General features: G+C 46.9%; 1 protein-coding gene across 7 annotated transcripts in view; it reads left to right on the top strand.

Moving 5' to 3' along the window:
• LOC135912492 (annexin A13-like) overlaps positions 1 to 17,485 on the top strand; it is a 28,414-nt gene extending 10,929 nt beyond the window's left edge. For 4 of the 7 annotated variants that reach the window (XM_065444940.2, XM_065444941.2, XM_065444942.2 and 1 more), the window contains 8 exons: positions 566 to 660; positions 829 to 1,033; positions 2,961 to 3,040; positions 4,097 to 4,153; positions 5,010 to 5,199; positions 6,436 to 6,494; positions 11,493 to 11,615; positions 17,093 to 17,485. In XM_065444940.2, the coding sequence (XP_065301012.1) occupies positions 566 to 660; positions 829 to 1,033; positions 2,961 to 3,040; positions 4,097 to 4,153; positions 5,010 to 5,199; positions 6,436 to 6,494; positions 11,493 to 11,615; positions 17,093 to 17,149 (866 nt within the window). In that variant the 3' untranslated portion in view covers positions 17,150 to 17,485. The remainder of the gene's footprint in view (positions 1 to 565; positions 661 to 828; positions 1,034 to 2,960; positions 3,041 to 4,096; positions 4,154 to 5,009; positions 5,200 to 6,435; positions 6,495 to 11,492; positions 11,616 to 17,092) is intronic. The other 3 variants (XM_065444938.2, XM_065444944.2, XM_065444950.2) reach the window with 3 other exon arrangements.
• The last annotated feature ends 4,229 nt before the right edge of the window (positions 17,486 to 21,714 follow it).

Here is a 21,714-nt window from a genome sequence, read left to right on the forward strand (position 1 = left end):
CAATCAATCAATGCCTGCAATGAGCGACGTGCAAGGATGGTCACCACCGCAACGGTCCCCTCTTTCTCCCACCGATTGCTATCGTCAGTTTAGTCAGAGCCCAAACAGCCCGTACGCTAAATGAGGAAACGCTATTGCATATGGGAAGTTTTGTGAATACGGGCAAAGCATGCTGTCTAAGCGTATGCTCAGCTAGATTAGCTCCTTTTATCCTCAGAAAACTGACGCAAGCGTCGCACAAGCGTGTGACCATTCCTGCCTTACGATACAGTCCTTTAAAATGACGTAAACTTCGATCGCTAGCAGAAAGAACAAAGCGCCGTTCAAAATCTGCCAGTTTGTCTGCGTAGCAGAGTTTCAGGAGCGCTGCTGTTGGATACGATGCTTGCGACCATAATATTACACATCGCATCTGCTTCAAGGTACTCACAAAGCCAATGAATGCTATGTTGCGCTGCGCCACGATCACGGAGCACGCTGATTCGCACGAATAATTCATCTTGTCTCATCAGTATCGTAGACGAGTGGTCGGACCTCTCACTGTGCGATGTGTTTTCAATTTCAGCCACAGACCACGCTGCGGTCATCGACATCCTGTGCGCGAGATCGGACTATCAGCGGCAGGAGATAGTCAAAGTCTACAAGCAATCGTTTGGACGCGTAAGCCTTCTGTACACGTTCGTACGTTCTCTTATTTGCTTTCTTCTTCGCGGGTATGTATGCTCGCACATGCAGGATTTTCGGCGAGCAGAGTTTAAAGCAAAGTACAGGAGAAAAAAAAAACGTAACGAAGAGCAAACAACGGCAGCCCTTGCATGATGATCGCAGGACTTGATGAGGGACGCGAAGTCCACCGTGCGCAGTAACTTCGAGGACATTATAGTCGGGCTACTCTACCCGCTGCACGAGTACTTGGCACGCGAGCTCCGCAAGGCCATCGCTGGTCTGGGCACCGACGAGGAGTGCCTCATTGAAATACTCTGCACGCACAGCAACGAAGACATCCGGCTGATCAAGGATTACTACCACCGGAGTGAGCGATCGCTTTTCTCATATGCCCGTGTTCCAGCGAAGACGGACCTTATCGGCCAGGATTATCGATGCATTAAAAAAATTTAATTCTGGCTCAAAACCATGATCTGATTATGAGGCACGCCGTAGTGGGGGCACTACGATATATTTTTCACCCCCTGGTGTTTTCTAACATGTACCTAAATCTAAATACAATCGATTACAAGTTGTTTTAGCCTAGGAATCCAGGTACACAGAAATTTCGGGGAGGGGGGGGGCGAACGTCGGACCTCTCCCCCCTCTTCCGGCTTCTCCCGTGGTCTTGTGCATAACGAATTAAGTGTAATTAATTACTCTTAATCAATTGCATTTTTTTGCATTTTAATTTAACGATTACTTTGTTTACTTGGCAACGATAACTGTAATTCAGTTACATTTTTCAGTAACTAATTACATGCAATGAGTTGCTTTATTGACGAGACAAGCTGTAACAAGCGATGCAGCCTTGAGAACATTGCTTAGGTGGGATAAGCAGTAGAACGCCCGAGATCGCGCAACACAGCAGCCTCTCTCGCAAGTTCAGACAGTGAAACCCGGGGCTCAATATTTGTTTCCGAGTGTCGTCTTGACGCTCCACCGAATGTTGGTCGATGAAGTGAATTGGTATGTCTCGATAGCGAAGGCCACTTGGGAAGTAAATTCCAGGAGATCACATACGGACGATTTTTTTTTCCAGCTTTACATTGGCTCAACCGGGAGCGTATTCTCCGGGGCCCAGCAACAATGAAGTGCTGTGCTGCATATAGGTCCCATGTGCTGAGTAACCACACTATTGTGTGCAAGGTCCGTACACGTTAGAACACCGCCTTACCTTCCAGTGCTCATATTGAACGAACTGGTTAACCTTCCTGTCTTTCTCTCTCTTTTTTTCCTACTCGAGCAAGTTTTCTGTGTCGCTGCTGGTGTTTTCACAACAAAAACGAGGAACGATGACCAGCGAAATTCTTAAAAAGCGATTGTTAGTGCAGATAAACAAGGTATGAAGCAACGTTAGTATGAAGGGCCGCAGAGGACGCTCTGAAAGGGCCGGGCCAGCTCCTTCTTACACCCACGCAGTGTTAAAATTTCAGAGGAAGGTAACGTAGCAGTTCTCGGTTACTATTGAGTAATTCCGGAATTACTTTTGTGGTGCAGTGAGTGTAACTGTAATCAATTACATTTTTGAATGGAGTAATTGTAATTGTAATAAGTTACTTTAGTTTCTTGCAAGTCTGGTCTTTAGTGATTTTAGTTCGCGCCTGCGTTTAGACTTGGCGCCGGGGTGGACATGGATGGTGCAGTGAACTTAGTTTGTATTGCCGCAGCAGCCTTAAATCCAACTTACCGCGGCATATTTAGTCGATGGGCAGATTTTTTTAAAAATCATCATTCATGTATACTCATCGACTTCGGCTCTCTTTCAAATGACGCTTGTCGGCCTAAAACTACTCATTCAGGACATGTCTCATGCTGAACACACATTAAACACTCGAACTGTTCCAGTGTAACACTCACTAAATAAGACAGTATGAAAAGAATCCGTAAATAGAAATTCAGCATCTCTTTCAACGCAGACCAGACGGCGTGCTCTCGTGAGTGCACAAACAATAACCATAATAATAATAATAATAATAATAATAATAATAATAATAATAATAATAATAATAATAATAAAAAATACGCCGACCCTCTACCCATGTACTTGTACAAACTGCTCGTATTGTCACATGATTAGCTGTAACTCGGATTCGTCGATTAATATCTCGTTATGGCGGCACGGATCAGCGCCGATGTTATCTAGTTTTGTGTTATTCACAGACACTGACTTGTTCGTTTTGTTATTAGGATCGCAATATGTGCTGCTACTGTGTTCTGGGTTCTCTGAAAATAGCTATAATTTTTGTTTTCAGTATTTAATAAACAACTGGAGAAGGACATCATCGGCGACACATCTGGTGATTTCCGCCGTCTACTGGTGTCAATGTGTAATGTAAGTGCGCGAGAGCGGTACGACGAATAGATTATATAAGGAATAAGGAAATATCAACTTTCATTTTCATAGAGACTATCGAATACTGAAAAGGCTTCCTTCCATTCTTGGCATGGGCGTTCGCAATCCGAGTTCTGCACATATTTATTAGGTGCACTAGATTCTGTTCGCAAATGTTTCTCGCGTTGGGCTCAAAATCGATAGTTGTCGCCATCGATTATAAGGAATGAATTATATCTCGCCAAGTATCGCATATCTGCTTTGGCAGCACGCGCGCCGCATTTTAGTCGTATAAACTGAATACCGACTACACGGCACAGGCAATTGCTTTCATACGTCTATCCAGGTTTTGTACGCATGTGTCCCACAGAAGTTAAACGTCGTCAGCCTACGCCATCATTTCACCGACACTGTGTCGGATACTTTTCTGCTAGAACAGCTACGCGCGCCGATAACGTTTCTAACGGGAAAAGCGCCGAGCACACAGCGTTAGAGAAACAAATGCGCAAACGAATGGCAGCACTTGCGACAGGGTTGCATCTTTACAGGGTTTACATCTTTGTGACGTCTACTGCGCGAAGCTAGGTTCCCGGTTTTACACTTTTGAGCACAGCAAATGAATTACTCTTCCAACAGCGAAAGTTCGCGGCAAGTGTGAATGGTGACGTAATTGTGAAGGATAGCGAGGGCGCAGCTTCCATAGTATACGATTGCAGAACCAGCTTCGTGCTGTTGCCTGCCAAGAGTCAATTTTTATCTAAAATGATCCGGCTTCCATAACTAACTCCTGCCATTTCAGTTCTCGATGTTCTGCGTTATGACTACTTTTATATTCTTCTTGACTTCCTTAATTTATTCATGCAGTACACAAAACCTACTTTGGACGCTCTTGTCGTCTATGATACCTGTATCACGAGTTTAACCTCAAAAAAAAAAAAGGCGTTCTCGTCAGCTCTGTTACGGGCAGGCTATTCTGCCGTGTACAAATGCGTTTTGATGGCACATTTATGCATAGTGTTACTAAGCACATTAGATTAAGAAGGCAGTGTTTTCCAGGGTCAGCGGGAAGAAAACGCCCCCTTGGATCCTGCCCGTGCGCGCAGTGACGCTAATGTGAGTATTGCAGCCATCCTTTCAGCATTCCGCCAGTGAACGAGCTGGAAAGAGTTGAAACGCGCATCTTGTAGAAAACTGGCCACTGATTCTGGGTTGGGATGACATACCACGGCGAGTGACATTTATTTTTTCTAAGGCTTCACGGGACCCACTAAGATAGACCGCATAAAACAAATTTCGACGACAAATGCGTTGTCTTTTTTCAGCTCTCGACATGTCAGTAGGTCGCACCGCAATAACTGTAGCTGCCTTTCACAACCTCAGCGATGTCTTCGGGTATCTCCATGGATGTTCTCTATGCGTTTCTTCAACGCTCGTACCACTCGTAAAGAACTAGCAGCTTTGCCAAAGAATTACAGTACCAGCTTATTTATTAGGCTAATAAGTCATTAGCGTGTAAGGCACGTTCTTTGTGCTCATCTCACACTTTCCTCGCTCAATAAGTATTGAATTCAGGTCTTGCAAAGCAAATTATTTTTGCATCAGAAGCTTCCCCTGATAAATAAATTGTGGCATAACATTTTTTTTCTCTTGTTTTGTCGTGCTTGTAGTACCTATTTGTAGATACGCATGAGCTAGCATTACGTTCATTGACTGAGCCATGGGCCACATAGATATGTGACATATTTACAGCGCCAAAACAACAACAACAACAAACGCTATACGAAGGCAAGACGGGCGCTGAAGATAGGCCAGCGCCCGTTTTGTCTTGTTTTCCGCCTAGTTTTTTTTTTCGTTCTTTTTCAGCGGTGTAAGTATGTCATGCAAGTCGCCTTGGTGCGTGATGTTACCGCTCACCTTATGACGATGTCTTCGGGAACGTCAACTTTGTCGCGTACGCGGTTGCTCACAGCAGCTGTACCGGGCGGGCGTAATGCGCTGGGGCACGGACGTGTCGGCGTTCAACCGCATCATCGCCAACCAGAGCCACGACCAGCTGCGCCTCGTGTTTCGCGAGTACAACGCGCTCGCCAACCACACCGTCATGGAGGCCATCAAGAGCGAGATGAGCGGAGACCTCCGCCGGGGATTCCTCGCCATCGGTGCGTCTACTGCCTTGAGTGCGCATCGGTCGCTTTCGCGGGTTCGAAGGATGAAGTTTGTTGTCATGGCGGCCATCGAAGCATGTACACTGGGAGTGACGCAGCGATCTGTGTTGTGGTCGATGTTGTAATACCCGGATCTCTTTTCATATGTCCTTCCGTTCTAATGTTTTACGATGTTTGATCTTTTTTCTGTTTCCTGTGGAACGCTATGTTATGCCCTCTATTATTAAAGATGGTTGCGTTGTTAGGACCCCTCGAACACTTTTCAGCAGTAATGAAAAATCCAGAAAAGCGTCCTCCTACGAATTTCCATAGGCGAAGATTAATCGAAGGCATTTTGCGCCAGAGCTCTTTGACACACCGTTACGCAGTTTACCACCCGGCGAGGCGCCAGATGCGCATATTGAGTCGCAGTAATGCAAGTGTAGGCCGCATGACTTGGTGTTTGGCCGGTGCGTTAGCTGTTAAGCGTTGCTAGAGCTTTCTGCTCTGGAAAAAAATGGCGATAAGGCGACACGGGTACTTAAACGTTCTGATCAAGAGTTAACATGCAATGACCTCTTTCTAGGCTTCCCATCTCCTGTCACCATTCCTACTAACGGTACATTCGAGTGGTCGCTTTCGACCGTTCTGGCGATGCGCTTTACATCCGGCTGGTTCATTCAGAGCGACGCACTCTATAGATCAGAACTATCGGAGGCGACCTCACCTTCTAGCTGGGAGCAGGACCGAGATGCGGCAGAATTCCGTTTACGTGGCTGCTGCGACTGCTCGTTTTTCTGGTGCCATTCTCAAAAGGGCTCCACACTGCTGCAAATCGACTCTAAGTGCTGTAGGGACCAATCGAATGCACCATGAGTGATGGTACGCGTTATCGCCAGCTCAAAGCGATCATGCTGTCATGTCATCACCCATCATCATGCTGGGGCTTTGCTCAGGCTCGGCATCATGCGAGGCCTCGAGGTCAACTCTGTAAGTAAAAAGATTTACATCATCATCAAGAGATGATGCAGTTGCCAATTCCTCTCCGAGCTTCTCTCTAACAACTAGTAGCCGACACATCGACGCTTATTTAAGAGACTTCATTTTGTTGGTGAAAACTGTTTTAGCAATTGTTGTCCCTAGTTGCGTATATTTTCACTGCATGCTCCTCAGGCAAGCAATTCAATCATGTACCCGTTATCTGCGCCATGTATACAGCGATTTGGGCGATTTGTTTACTTTCTTTTGCAGTGAAGTGCGTCTACAGTCCTCCTTTTTATTTTGCCGAAAAGCTGTACTACTGTATAAAGGTGAGGCGCTTTATTATTTTATTTTTTTTACCCACGAATTTGGGAAATAGGGCTTAATTCCCGTTTCGCTACTGCGTATCACGTTAAATGTTTTTACTCGCCTAGTTAGTAGTCATCGCGTCTCCCCCCCTTCTTGTTTGGCAATTGCTTTCTTCATTGTATGATTTTGCTAGAAACTCACTTTTGCTCGTTAACTCGCGGCTTGCTCCTATGTGTTGCTCTGAGTTCATTGCGTGGTTGCCCTGCGCTTCGGTGGCAAGCTTGTGCTTTGATCGTTGTGGGTGATTTTTCGTTGTAGAATGAAAATTCGCCTTCTATGAGCAGGATTTTTATACGGAGGGGTAAGACTGTTATGTTTATTGTTGTTTTACTGTAGATGCCTCCCGATATTTGTACAATGGTAATCATAGCGGCAAGCGGCACTTCATCGGGAGCACGCTTTCTAAGATATTCTTGCATTTTGGGAAGGGGGGGGGGGTGGCATTTAGCGCCTATTTTTTTATTTGTTCTTACAGGGCCTTGTTTTATGGAAGTGGCCCAGCTTTTGTGATGCTTCTCACTATAGCTGTCGATCACTGTAGTTCTCGAGCACTGTGACGATGGACGAATATCACTGCACTGTCTACTTCGTTGTAGCGCAGGCAGAACGACACACACAGTAAGGACCATTGGATATCTCCGAAGCTGACTGATCAAAAATGCAGCCCTATGAGTGTACCTGTAGTAGACACGAGCGACAGCTGGTATACAGCTTATCGAAGCGAGCCGTGTCCTTGAACGTACGTGCTACAAAAATCACCGACTAAAGACTGGTGCATGCACTTGCTCACATAATACGAATCACAGTGTTTAAGATGGATTTACACGACAAGCTGAATCGTTGATTCCATCTGCAGACAAAACGTGACGTAGCTACAAGGAATGAACGTCGCCGTGCAATCCTTCTGCGATGCCCTCACGTGCGGCCTGATTGGGCGGCACTGAGACACGTCGTGCTCAGCGGCGCACTGAATGTGAAATTCGGTCCACCATGATAAATCCAGCCTTAGGCTCAGTATACAATGCATATTCGTTAAGGAGCCTTCCCCTCCGATTGACGCAACAGTTCGCCCTCATACGATTCCTATACGGGACATCTCCTTGAGAGCTGGTGCAAAATTTAAGAGAACTAAATTATTCAGAAGTCCGCGCAGAAAGACCGACGAAATGAAGACGACAAAGGCGTCACTAAGCCCGTACCAACTTCCTCCTGCCTGTTTGATACAATTGTTTTGGTTCTTGTTTTCGTTCAAACTCGGCCCAATATTATGTGCTGCAGCCTCGCTAACCCTCAGCCTACCTAAAAGACGAAGATTAGCTGCAACGTTTGCAGAAGCTTCCCACAAAAGATATTTAGAAACAAGCAACTTCCAAACTTGAAGCTGAAATGTCTTAAAACTATGAACCTTTTAAAGATTTTATCTCGCCAGTCGTGGGGAACAAATAGGTATTGCCTCCTATCTCTTTTTAAAAACCATGTGTTGTCACGCATAGGCTATGGTTGCACTGTTTACCAGTCGGCTTCTAAGACAACACTTAAGGTACTCGATCCTGCCTATCACTTAGGTATCCGCCTAGCACTTGGTGCCTTTCGTACGAGCCCTGCCCAAAGTCTCTATGCAGAGTCGGATTAGTGGCCACTGGATTATCAGCGTACATATCTCGGAGTCACCTATGCAATAAGAACCATGTCGCTAAAACGACATCCTTGCAAAGCACTCGTAAGTGATCAGTCCACAAATCAGTTGTGTTTAAACAGGCCTTCACACGCCCCGCCGTTCCCGTTAGCAGTAAAATCTGTTCCGGAAAAACTCGGAGTAGTTTTCACAGATCTGCACGAAAGCGACTACGTTGAGCCCATCCCACCTTGTGAGCAACGTACAGTCACCTGTGACTTGTCCTTTACCAAACTTAAAAAAGAGTTGTCCAAATGCCCTCCTCCAGCAACATTTTGTGGCCCTTGAAGACAAGTATAGATCTATGGCATATTTACGGATGCTTCAAAGTCTGCAACTTCAGTATCATGTGCAGCCCATGGCCCAAACTTCAACTCTAAAACCTTGCATAACCATAGCAGCATCTTTACAGCGGAAGCGTACGGTATTCTGATAACTGTTGAGTACATAGTACAGCACAAAATACAAAAGTCTATAATATACACAGATTCTTTAAGCGTTGTCACAGCTCTGTCCTGCGGCAAAGCAAGCCGAAACCCCATACTAAACATGCGCCTAAAACACATTCACGTAACGTATAAACAAAACCTTACTCTTGTTGTATGCTGGGTGCCAGGCCACTCTGGGACCGCAGGCAATGATATGGCGGACAAAAATGCTGGACAAGTCGGGCTACAATTGATGTAAGCTGGGTACCTGGTGTAGATAGGAAACCTGCGGTACGAAAGGCGCTCAATAATCATTGGCAGGCTGAGTGGGACAAGGAAGTTGTAAATAAGCTGCACCGGCTTAAACCGCAGTTAACGAAATCTTTCCCACTGAAGCTTGATAGATACACCGAAGTCACCCTGGCACGACTCAGAATAGGACACACTTATGGCACACACAAATACCTCTTGACTGGAACTGACCCACCGAACTGCACACTCTGCGGTGAGAACCGAGCCGTGCTACATGTCCTCCTTCAATGTCCTGAACTTCAACGAGAGCGAGTGGCTCATCCTAAGGAACTCTATTCACATCATATACCCCCCATCCCGCAATATTCTTATCAGAGGATGCGCTTTTTAACTTTAAAAATTTGGAGGACGCTTAAGCTTCGCCTTCAAGAGTGGGACGCGACAGCGTTCCCGTCGACCCGCCAAGGGGTATAAGACAATGCGCTACGGCACAGCGATCACTTACGATGCGCCCCGCATCGGACTTAGCGCCCACCTATCACGCGGTGAGCGTCGAACAACGCAGCGTTCGGCGCGGCAACGAAACGTGCGCCTGAGCGAACGAAACGAACCAAAGAACTCGGTGTCTCGGAGGGGAAACGATCTACGCCAGCCAAACGTCGTGATCGGCACGGGCAGAGAGATAGATAGTAATCTAAACCGGGAGCACGGCGAAGCGTCGTCAGGAGAGAGGGAGTCCCGCGACGCGCCTGGCAGCGGTCCCAATGCGCGCGCGGCGCGCCTCCTGTCGGGGCAGCGCCGTACATTGAGAGGAGGGGGTCTTCTGTGTTTGCCGCAAGATGGCTCTGCGTGTGCGGAAAGCGCAGAAGAAATGCAGCGGAAATGGTAGCGTCTCCGTCTCACACTCCGGAGACCCTGGTTCGATTCCCACCGGGCCAATCTTGGAAGTTGCTTTTTATTTATGAAGCGCCTGCCGTGATTTATCGCTCACGGTCAACGCCGCAAACGCCGACGCCGACACCCGACGCCGACACCGACGCCGACGACACCGGCTTTTCTGCGACACGAGCTCCTTAACGCTATCGCGTTAAATGAGTGCTTAATTATCTTGCGGAAGTTAACTTTCTAGAAATCATCTCAGTCCATCCTAACCATCAGATTGTGCCTCACAGGTGAGGTACAATCTGATGTGCAAAGTATGTCTGAGCTCTTGCACTTCTTGCATAGGCAAGAATTGTACACCAAGGGACTCGGACAATAAAGAATAATTTAACATGTGTGCCTGTATCCAACGCATTTAAGGCCTTATATATATCTTAGTAATTATCTTAGAATTGATGCACTAATGTTCATAAAGGTATCGTACGCGTAGGCCTCTATACAGCCTTTATTTTAAGTCATTGCCCTAACCTCGCAATTTTACTAAACCAAAACACATATCCTGGCGCTCTTTGGCTTTAGATGCCCTTGCGCCAATAAGCTTCTGTCATCATCATCATCATCAGGCAACTTCCAAAGACATTTACGAGTCGTTTCCAGAACTGCGAAGAAGCGAGTGCCGAAAACGCCGTTTCGAGGAACTGAGCACTGTAGGCCGCGTGGGAACAACGGATTTTAACAACTATGGCGTAAGATAACTTAGAAAGTGAATACTAAAAGGTCTTACTTTCTGCTAAACAAGAAAAAATGCATAGCCTACATAGCATAGCAGACTGAAAGAGCTAGTGCAATGAAGTCAGGGTAGCTACATGGGTTCGTTGGTATGGCCTCTTCTGCTTTGTTGTGTCGCAGGCACGTCGTCAGGAACACACAAAGGTGTATCAGACACGAATATATATATAATTTCCTAAAGGCGTGCCTCTAACAGTTCAGGACAATATTAGACGCCGCACCTTTTACGCCGACTTTAGGGGCAGATACCTCGAAAGCAGTGCTAGTCTTACCTTCGTATTCAAGAACGCTCCTCCACTTAACACTCCACCTCGATTGAAGAAAGAGGATGGCAGCACCACCCCTTGACTGAAAATGTCACTGCGCTTCAATGACACTTCGCGTCAATATTTCAGAAACACAGTGCCTGGTTCAATCGAGAGATGGCGCTGCGCTCGACTCGGTGAAGTGGAGGAACAGCTTAAGTCGAGGATCGTTTGAGAATAGGGTCGCGGTTAGGGTTTTTCCTCAGCCTACATGACTTCGCCACTCGCAGGCTTCAATGCTGCAATTAGAACTTGCGCTCTAAAGTGAATATTAAAATTAATTTGTACACTTCAGTTAATTCGCGAAACTATCGCTGACATTATTTTACCACTAATGTCCTCGTAGCCATGTATTCTATGGAAAAAAAGGCAGAGACCTACGTGTGACAATTTCTTTTAAAATAAAGTTATTTGCATAAAAAGAAACACCTGGTAATATGTCTGCAGTTTCTTCTAGTGACATGGTCCCAAATCAGCGCTGAGTTTATGAGAGCCGCTGTAGTGGACGGTTCCCGGATAATTTTGACCATATGGTATTCTTTAACGTGTTTTTAAATCTAACTGACACGAAAAGAAAACATGATGAATGGGCTTAATGCGCGTTCTGTGCCATTTTATCAACCGCAGGGACTCGGCACCAATGACAAAGTGCTCAAGCGGGTGATATTGTCACGCTGCGAGAGGGACTTAGAGCTAATTAAAGAAGAGTTCCTCGACAAATACAAGATGACACTGGCCAGTGCCATTCAGGTACGTAGCCTTGACTCGTGTGCACAAGAAGGCTTACATAGAGAATAAGTTTGAGGGGTAAAAACGGATACAAAGTTCGTGTGCGTGTGCGTGCGCGCGCGCGCGTGTGTGTGTTTGTAGTGTTATTACAAGCACTTGCGAGATCAGCGTGAAATTTGAATGCAGTAACATTAAAAACTTGCACTTGCTAAGTAGGTGTAGCATAAATGAATAATTAATGCCCGCGCATGACCCCATGTCATCGCACTCGTTGTCTGCCACAGCGAGCTGTCACAATAGACAAACGGAGTAGTTAGTCTCTGGAGAATGTGTATCGGGGTGCATGAAGGAAGCCGTGATGAGACGTCAATTTTTTCTACCACTATCTATGAGCATCTGTTTGCTAAAGGTGGTGAAAACTTCGTGCCAGTTGTCTACAATTTACTCCAGTGTGAAGTGGCAGCAATCGTTCCGGCCGATGGATGTTTCTCCGAATCATCATCATCATCATCATCATCATCATCATCATCATCATCATGTGTTATGTCCACTGCAGGACGAAGGCCTCTCCCTGCGATCTCCAATTACCCCTGTCCTGCGCCAACCGATTCCAACTAGCGGCCGCGAATTTCCTGATTTCATTGCTCCACCTTGTCTTCTGCCGTCCTTGACTGCTTTTCTCTCCTCTTAGTACCCATTCTGCAAACCTAATGGTCCAACGGTTATCTAACCGGCGCATTACATGACCTGCCCAGCTCCATTTTTTTTCTCTTAATGTGAATTAGAATATCGGCTATACCTGTTTGCTCTCTGATCCAAACCGCTCTCTTTCTGTCTCTTAACGTTATGCCTAGCAATCTTCGTTCCATCGCTCTTTGCACGGTCCTTAACTTGCTCTAACGCTTTTTTGTCGGTCTCCAAGTCTCTGCCCCATATGTCAGCAAAAATGCACTGATTGTACACCTCCCTTTTCAATGATAATGGTAAGCTTCCAGTCAACTGACAATGTCTGCCGTATGCGATCCAACCCATTTTTATTCTTCTATGAATTTTCTTCTCATGATCAGGGTTAATTTCCCTGTGAATAATTGACCTAGGTAAACGTACTCCTTCACAGACTCTAGAGGCTGACTGGCCATCCTGAACACTTGTTCCTTTGCCCGGCTATTTATCGTTATTTTTGTCTTCTGCATGCTAATGTTCAACCACACGCTTACACTCTCTCTGTTTAGGTCCTCAATCATTTGTTGTAACGCGTCCGCATTGTTGCTGAATAGAACAATGTCATCGGCAAACCGAAGGTTGCTGAGATATTCGCCGTCGATCTGTACTCCTAAGCCTTCCCAGTTTAATAGGTTGAATACTTCTTCCAAGGACGCAGTGAATAGCATTGAAGAGAGTGTGTCTCCCTGTCTGACCCCTTTCTTTATAGGTATCTTCCTGCTTTTCTTGTGTAGAATTAAGGTAGCAGTACAACCTATGTAGATATTTTCCAAGGTATTTACGTAGGCGTTCTGTACTCCTTGATTACGTAACGACTCTATGACTGCTGGTATCTCTATTGAATCAAATGCCTTTTCGTAATCTATGAAAGCCATATAGAGAGGCTTATTGTACTCTGCGGATTTCTCGATGACCTGATTAATGACATGGATGTGATCCATTGTAGAGTATCCCTTCCTGAAGCCAGCCTGTTCCTTTGGTTGACTGAAGTGCAGTGTTGCCATTATTCCAGTGGAGAATATTTTGTTAAATATTTTATATAATACTGGGAGTAAGCTAATGGGCCTATATTTTTTCAAATCTTTAACGTCTCCATTTTTGTGGATTAGTATAATGTTTGCATTCTTCCACTTTTATGGGACCCTTGCAGTCGATAAGAACTTCGTATAAAGAGCCGCCAGTTTTCCAAGCATTATGTATCCTCCATCTTTGATTAAATCGACTGTTATTCCATCTTCTCCTGCCGCTCTTCCTCGTTTCATGTCTTGCAAGACCCTTCGGACCTCATCGCTCGTTATAGGAGGATTTTCTATGTCCTGTTCATTACTGTTTCTAATTGAGGTATCCTGAGTCCTCTGGGTACTGTACGGGTCAGTATAGAATTCTTCCACAGCTTTTACTATATCTTCGAGATTGCTGATGATATTATCCTGCTTATCTTTCAGTGCATACATCTTGGTTTGTCCTATGCCAAGTTTCCGTCTGACTGATTTCAGGCTGCGTCCATTTTTTACGGCTTCTTCATTCATTCTCACGTTATAGTTTCGAATATCACATATTTTCGCCCTGTTCATCAGTTTTGACAGTTCTACGTATTCTATCTTATCTCTTGAGTTGGACACTTTCATTCTTTATCGCTTCTTTATTAGGTCCTTAGTTACGTATGAGAGCTTGCCTAGGGGTTGCCTTGGTGTCTTGCCTCCCACTTCAATTGCTGCCTCTGAAGCCAGCCTAGTTGCGGTTTCATTTATTACCTCTATGTCCTCTTCGTCTCTGTTCTAAGGCTACATGTTTGTTAGTAAGTACCAGCCTGAATTCGTCTGCTTTTACCCTTACTGCCTCTAGGTTGACCTGTTTCTTTTTCGACCAATTTTACTCTTTCTCTATTCAAATTGAGGTAAATCCTAGCCATCCCTAACCTGTGATACTGTACTTTACCCTACCTACACTTCTACATCTTGCACTATGCTGGGATCAGCAGAAAGTATGAAATCAATATCATTTCTTGTTTCACCATTGGGGCTTTTCCAGTTCCACTTTCTATTGCTACGCTTCCTGAAACAGGTGTTCAATATTCGAAGCTTATTCCTTTCTGCGAATTCTACCAGTATCTCCTCTCTAGCGTTCCTAGAGTCGACGCCGTGGTTGACAATTGCTTGTTCACCAGCCTGCCTTTTCCCCACGTTGGCATTGAAGTCGCGCATTACTACAGTTTGCACTTTTCTCATCGCTAATTCAACATCTTCATAAAACTGATCTACTTCCTCATCATCGTGACTGGATGTTGGAGTGTAGGCTTGTACTACCATTGATCTATACCTCTTATTAAGTTTGATTACGACTACAGCTACTCTCTCATTAATGCTGTAGAATTCGTCTATATTGCCCGATCCCGATCCAAGCAGTGATTAATCGCAGCCAGCAGCTGTTAAGTTTCCAAGTGTGCCTAAGATATTTGGTCAAGCATGAATTAAATGAAGAAATTGGTTGGTACCTTCCTTCGCGTAGCCTATTTTCTGTCTTCTTTAATTGCAGGGTGAATATATTTGCGGGTTTAAGTGGCAACGAACATGATACTGCATGGTACTGAGCCGAGACACCAAAGTTCAGGAACGCGCCGTTTGATGTAGCCGCTGCCTGGTGTCGCTTATTAGCTAAATGTCTCCCGCACTGAAGGAAAAAAAATGCCTCGCAGACGATAGCCGAGCTGACGTGACGCGCGCGAACGAAGGCTATAAACTTTCGCCGCACATGCGCAGAGCGATTCTACGGTGCCGGTAAGCTGCGCTCGTTGTATGAAAGTCACGCGCTCCCGTGTTCACGCTCAAAGAAGAGCAATACAGTACACTGTCACGTAGGCTATTGTACAAACGCAATTCCTTTTCGGGTCATTCCACGCCAACTGTCCCAACCGTGGCGCTCGACCGAAATTGTAGAAGATGGTACGTTTTTCGGGCAGTTCTGTGAAAGTAATTCCATGTTTTCTTCCGCGACTATTTCTTGTGAAAGATTTCCCAAAAACGCTATAATTTGAGCTTTTCTTGCCTCATTGTTAAGAGTGAAAGAACAAAAATATTTTGTGAAGTTGTATATTGAAAGCACAATGTTCAGACAACGCAAGAATGCAAAGTTTGAAAGAATGCACGAGACGGCCAATTTTTCGGAATTTTTGTTTTGCACCTGGTTTTCCAAGGTTTCCTTACATTGAAGTGGCTCTCATGGGCGCAAATATGTTTTTCCGCTCAAAACATTTTGGGAAAATACTGCGCAAATAATGCTTATATACGTGTAATTTTCTTTTTTTTATTTCTTGAGAGAAATGGATATTGCTCGAGCTCCACGGTTGGGACAGTTCGCGTGAAATGACTCTTTTTGCATATACAGTAAAACGATAATGAAGCTTAACCTTCTCGGGACATCAGCGTGCATCTTATACCTGCCGCAGTTGTGCCGTGTCGTGGGTAGTGATGGGTCAAGAAACCATGTAGCCTGGCCGAGTGCTACAAACACTCTTTCCCAGTTCCCTCTGAACATTTTAGCCACTCTACTGTCCAATAGACGGTCTCCGAAATTTTGGGCAGATAGCTTAGACGTTTTATATTTTAAACACAAATGGTGGGGTCCTTGTCATACACAGAAGTAAGGCCTGGGCCTACAGCTACACTGACCACGACTTCATCTCATCTGCCCCTTGGAGCTAACCTGCCACTTATTGGCCTAATTTCTTTTGCTGTTGGTTTCGCATGTAAACTTGGTAGGGGCTCTTCAATAATGGTGAACGCCGGAGGCCCCCGCCGAGGGCTCTCATGCGACGGGCCTCCGGAGATGCGGAAGCTGCCACTAACATTGCATCGCGCTTTTGAGCGAAACTGCAAGTTTTTTTCCTACTGTTTGCAAATGTCCCGTGTTCACTATGGCGATACGTAGCCATCACCCCGTCTCCCTCGATGACGGTCTGATGACTTTGCTAGCGGCAAAATTCATACCACTACGCTTCAGATCATCAATTAAAAGCCGCCAACGAGGTCAGTCATGATCATCTGGGCGCCAGCTCATCACGACATTCCTGGCAACGAGGTCGCCAACAACGTGGCTCGAGATTTGACCCACCGAGCCGACGCCGATGAATCTGAACCCGAGCGCGTGCACCCTCTAGTCTTGTACCAAGACATCACACAACACTACAAGCTAACCCGCAGAACATATGCACCCCACACAAGTCACTACCTAGAGAGCAGGAATGGCTCCTCTGAGCTCTGCAGGTTAATACATTCCCACACCCAACCAGAAATCACCTCATAGCCCCTACACAATTCTCTCCGCAATGCCGCTTCTGCGCAGAGCCCGGGTCCCCCAGGCACATAGTAGCGGGTTACAGAGTGGCACCATTAAATCCTCCCAACCCTTACCACATCAACGAGCTTTGGGAGAGCGCCTTCGCGAGCTCCGACCTCGAGGATCAGCAACGGCTGATTGCGAGGGCCCAGGACGCGGCCCGAGCTCAAAGCATTCTGGAATGAGGACGCCTCTTCAAAGCTGCATTCACCCAATAAAAATGTTTATTCTCTCTCTATCTCTCTCTCGATGACGGCCTGGTCCAGGGTGAATATCTATAGAAAGTCTAGTGGACAAATGTAAGAGGGGCAGAAAAAGCGCCTGTTCTTGTTTCAGCCTTCTTACCATTACCAGTACTGCCGATATTATTTATTGTGCACTATCAGGACGAACAGTGTGCAACGCCGAGTTACAGCGCGCTATTCTTTTCTCCCCTGCAGTCAGACACGTCGGGCAACTACAGGAAGGCCCTACTTGCCATTGTCCGAGGCAACTGAGGTGCACCTGCTCGGCATCGGCTCGCTTGCAGTATCCGTGGGAGACTACCAATGTTGTCGAATGGTTCAATCGGGACAGGCGAGCGCCGTGAATCAACTCATTCGTCTACGATGCAGAAGCCTCTGACGATTTTGAACGAGAAATTCGAGGACACCTAAAATTATGTCTAGAAGCGGTTTTATTCGCGCCAAGGTGTGCGTCAATTTGTGTAATTTGCAGCAGCGTTGCACTGACTACAGTATGCTGATTATAAATTTTGTCCAGTACTTTCTCAACTGATGAGAGATAGTGTGCGCTGATTGTGTCGATAATAAATGCGGATCTGTTCAACTGAATGCCTGCTTTTCTCAAGTGGTGGCATCAGTTGGCATACGGTAGTGATGAAGCACGCGCACGCACCACACACTGTTGAGCTGTGCAGTCACCGGAGTGCTTTGACATCCTCAACCATAAGGCTGTGACGACTCGCCCACGATTTTGTAGTAATACCTCTTCTTATGGTATTCCTTCTGACGCTTTCCGCTCTTCATCAGGGTGGCACTCCGCTCGCGTTATCAACACGTATCAGCCAGCCGTGGATGGTGGATGACAGAGTGGTAGCGAATCGAGTAAAAGGCATGGCCGAAAATCACGGTCGAGATGAAAATGCTGTCGACTGCGCTGCAAAGTTTGTCTGTTTGCTGCAGCATTAGAATGCATGTTTCGATATGACACATACGGCAACATGACGTGCTCAGCGAACCAGTCACTACATGATTTTCGTTTATTTGGACAGCCTGCGCGGTTCCTTGAAGAATGATGTTCATGATTAGTGATGGATTGAAAGAATGGGTTTGTTTTTTGTTCCGAATCACATGCAAGAATTTTTTCCGCTACGTCCTATTTCAGTAGCAAAGATAAAACCCCGCGGTCCGGTCTGCATGTGCCTGCGGGTGCGCACTTTGGCGTGCGTGACGGCTGTGCCATTGGAGAGTTTTAGGTTAGGGGACGCCAGCGGCTTGCGTACGCAAAAACTAGGGGCGACGGTACTACGCATGCGCAGACTCAGACGTAGGGGTCTGCGCATGCGCAGTACCGTCGCCCCTAGTTCTTGCGTACGCAAATCGCTTGTCCACTGTCTAAAGCTCTCTATTGACTTTGACCGAATGCGAAAGAGCTAGTGCAATGCAGCTGTGTGTATATATTTCGTAAGATGCGCTTGTGAAGTTGCGCACATACTATTCGAATTACGCACAGCAATTATGATTAGGCAGTAGTATTACGTAAAAATTGTATAGCTATTTTCTTAAGCAATGCAGCGCTCTTCTGTTATTTGTTCCGTGTTACTGGGCGGAGAAAAAGCAATGCACTCAAGGCCGATCGCGAGCACCGACAAACATCACCGCGCAAGCACTCCGTACAGATGGTTAACTAGCGAAGCTGAAACGTGCGGTCCCGTTGTTAATCACTGGGTTAATCCCGATGGTTCATTAAACGACGGCTTGGTAGGCTGCCGGATCCTCGGTACGCAGTTGCTGCTTGCGCTTGGCTGCACGAGCCTGTTCTTGTGCCCGGGCTGTAGCATCGGCACCGCGTAGACGAACTCCTTCCCGGTTCTGCTCGCGGCGTTGCTGATCGAAAGTTGCCTGCTCCGAAGAAGTACGTATGATGCGTGGCCTATTTCGGAGCCGGAGAGAAACTGTTGCGCGCGCGCTCAGCTGCGACGGAGAGCAACGATGTCGCTCGCAGCTGATCCAACACCACCTAGATAGCTCAAGGCCTTTTCATTCCGATCCATGAAGCCATGTTGCCTGGTGCGACTGCCGTAGAATCTAATGGGGACGCTCTCGAGTAGGCAACAGTGATTTTGAGCTCACCGTTTTCATCACGCCTGTTTTGTCGGGCGAGGTAGCGTGACGTCATGGATCGGAGTAAACAGGCCTTGTGCTCTCTAGGTGGTGCTGGCTAATCGCGCGCCTCTTTTTTTTTTCGCGCATGCGCATTGGGTTGCGCCGGAGGAGTTTTCGGCGTACAGGCGACCGACAGACGGCCGTACGGACGGACGAATTGGCTAGCCATATACTTCTTCTCTGTAAGATAGATCTGTACTATAAGAACAGCACTTCCAACAAGTAACCCTGAGGTTGTGCGGACGTAGTTTCTTTAGGAGAGAGGGAGAGAGAGAGAGAGAGAGAGAGAGAGAGAGGGAGAGAGAGAGAGAGAGAGAGACGGGACAATTATTTAACTTCAGATGGGTTCGGTCGCTAGGTGGGAGGTGGCAAGCAACCGTTGGGCTCTGACGAACTCGACGGCTCTAGTGACCACGATGTGCTGGGTTTTGGGTATTGAGCTGGTTAACATTGACTCACAGTCCGTATACTTGGTGTGTTTACTGGTGTAGCGGGGTGTTTAAGGAAGCGTTCGTGGCACTCATTTTATTCAGTCCTGTCGTCGCGTTGGATGAAAAACTATTTGCACCACTGATGTAGTCAACATTCACGGACACAGTGCATCTACGCCCGAGTTGAAGAGCATGCCCAAGAAAACCACAGCCTCGGCGTCTGCTCCTATCCTTCTGAGTGAGTGAAAACTGTATTTGAAATGTCCGGCGATTTGGGCAGGGTGGGGACATAAGCCCACCAGCCTAGGTGACGGCTTAGCGTCCTTGGACACGGGCAGCTTCCTCGGCGTGCCGGAAGCTGTTGCGAGTTTTTCTTTGACAGCAAGGGCGTTTACGCCGTTGTGTGTCGCGCGTTAAGCCACAAGACAAGCCTGTGCTTGTATACTTTTCTCCTTCCTACACTGGTTAAAGGGCTTCTGGGGGAATCCATGTTGGCACTGTTATGGTTCACTTCATGCGGCAATGAATGGAACGGATGCCAAACGCCCGAGACGCGACGTGCCTAATCGTCACGCTTGTCCACATGAAAATACTTGTCCGTCGGTGTATGCACGACGGAATTATGCACCAGTGCAAATCCTACTCTCCTTTGTCCTACGTTCAACCTTTCTACGCCAAAAAGTGGTTTCTCTTCGTGTTGCTTTGCGTGGGCTGACACGACGTGACCTACGTTCAACCTTTATACGCCAAAGAGTGGTTTCTCTCTGTGTAGGTTGACCCGACGTGTCCTTACAAGGCACTCTACCAGGGAGCGAGAGAGAAGGAGGTTGCCCGGATGGTGGAGGGTGTAAGGCCAGCGAGTCGCCACGTGGAGGCATCTTTTCTGCCCTTGCGTGCAGGTGCACGCACGCGAGACGTTTCTGTAACTTCCTTGGAGCGCACCGCTCGCCCTTAACGATGTATGACTGCATCACCTCGTCTTTCCTGCCGGACCCTCTCCGATGGTCTATCTGATCCGAGCTCCAAGCAGACGCTGTTAAAGGTCACCGAAATGCCGTTCCCGTACCAACTGGTGGCAGCCGTAACAGCACTAGCGCGGCATTTTTACCCTAAAAGATTTTTTTTAAAGCTCACGGGGAAAGTGAATCTCATGATCCACACTGACCTTGGAAGGGAATAGGTAGTCTTGGATTGGTGACGTCGCGCTTATGATGCACGAATCATCCTCTAACTATCGCTTATCTTCATCAATTGCGTCCGGTATAGTGGCTGTTTTTCTTTAGCCAGTGTAGCGTTTTCTTTCACTTTGTTCAGTTTATCCTTAAAATCTCAACTGTATTACATCCTCAGGTGTGGTCCTTCCGAGCTCTAGTTTTCCTCGTCACCCGACAGCTCCATCTCAGCGTCATCATTTCGGTATTTGAAGCTTTGCCATGCAGGAATTTTTCCTACGAAGCGTTTCGGTTTTGCACAGCGCTGCTAGCCGTGCCAATTCCAGGTGTATTTGTGTCTTCTTGGGACAGAGACTCTCGTGTCTTCAAGATACACTTCTGGAGCATGCTTGGAATTTTTCTGCCCAACCTGACTGCTGCTGGTGGCTTTTCTTTCCATATTTTATTTGTTAGGATTGAGCAAAGCTGTCCTGTACACAATCGCGCAGCTGAATTTGGCGTTTTCGCATACGTCAAAAGCCGGTTGCAGACCGCGAAATGCTTTACTCGCCGCTCGGGTGTCTGCAGCGCTTCAAATTGTTTTCTGGTGTGTAAATATTTCAGACGTCCTAAAAAAATAGTGCCTCGCACCTGGATCACATTATGTGTGCCTGCCCTTGGGCGCCCTGACAGGGTCGGAAGCAGTGGGAGACCGTGTTTGCTCAGCTCGGCCCCCGAAGACCAACTTTTGGCCGTCCTGCAGGCCGATAGAGCTCAAGGGCTTCTGGCCGGCATCTAGGCGGGGTCGCACCCTCCCCCCCCCCCCCCCCGGCCAATCTGCCGGCTACACAAATAAAAGTTATTTCTCTCTCTCTCTCTCGCCTCATAGAAAAAGAGAGGACATGCAGCATGGCCGGTGTCCTCGACACTAGGGCCACGCAGTATACACGCAGCGAAATTTTACGACGAACTTCACGCTTCAGAAGAAGAAGCGGCGCTCGACCCAGAATGTTTGCTGACTTGCGCTACATGGAGGGGAAAAAAAGGCGGAGGCCGCTACGCGTTCGCCGCGTCACTGCCAATGTTAATACTT

This window comes from Dermacentor albipictus, chromosome 1 (assembly GCF_038994185.2).
Source record: "Dermacentor albipictus isolate Rhodes 1998 colony chromosome 1, USDA_Dalb.pri_finalv2, whole genome shotgun sequence".
In the NCBI taxonomy this organism is placed as follows: Eukaryota; Metazoa; Arthropoda; class Arachnida; order Ixodida; family Ixodidae; genus Dermacentor; species Dermacentor albipictus.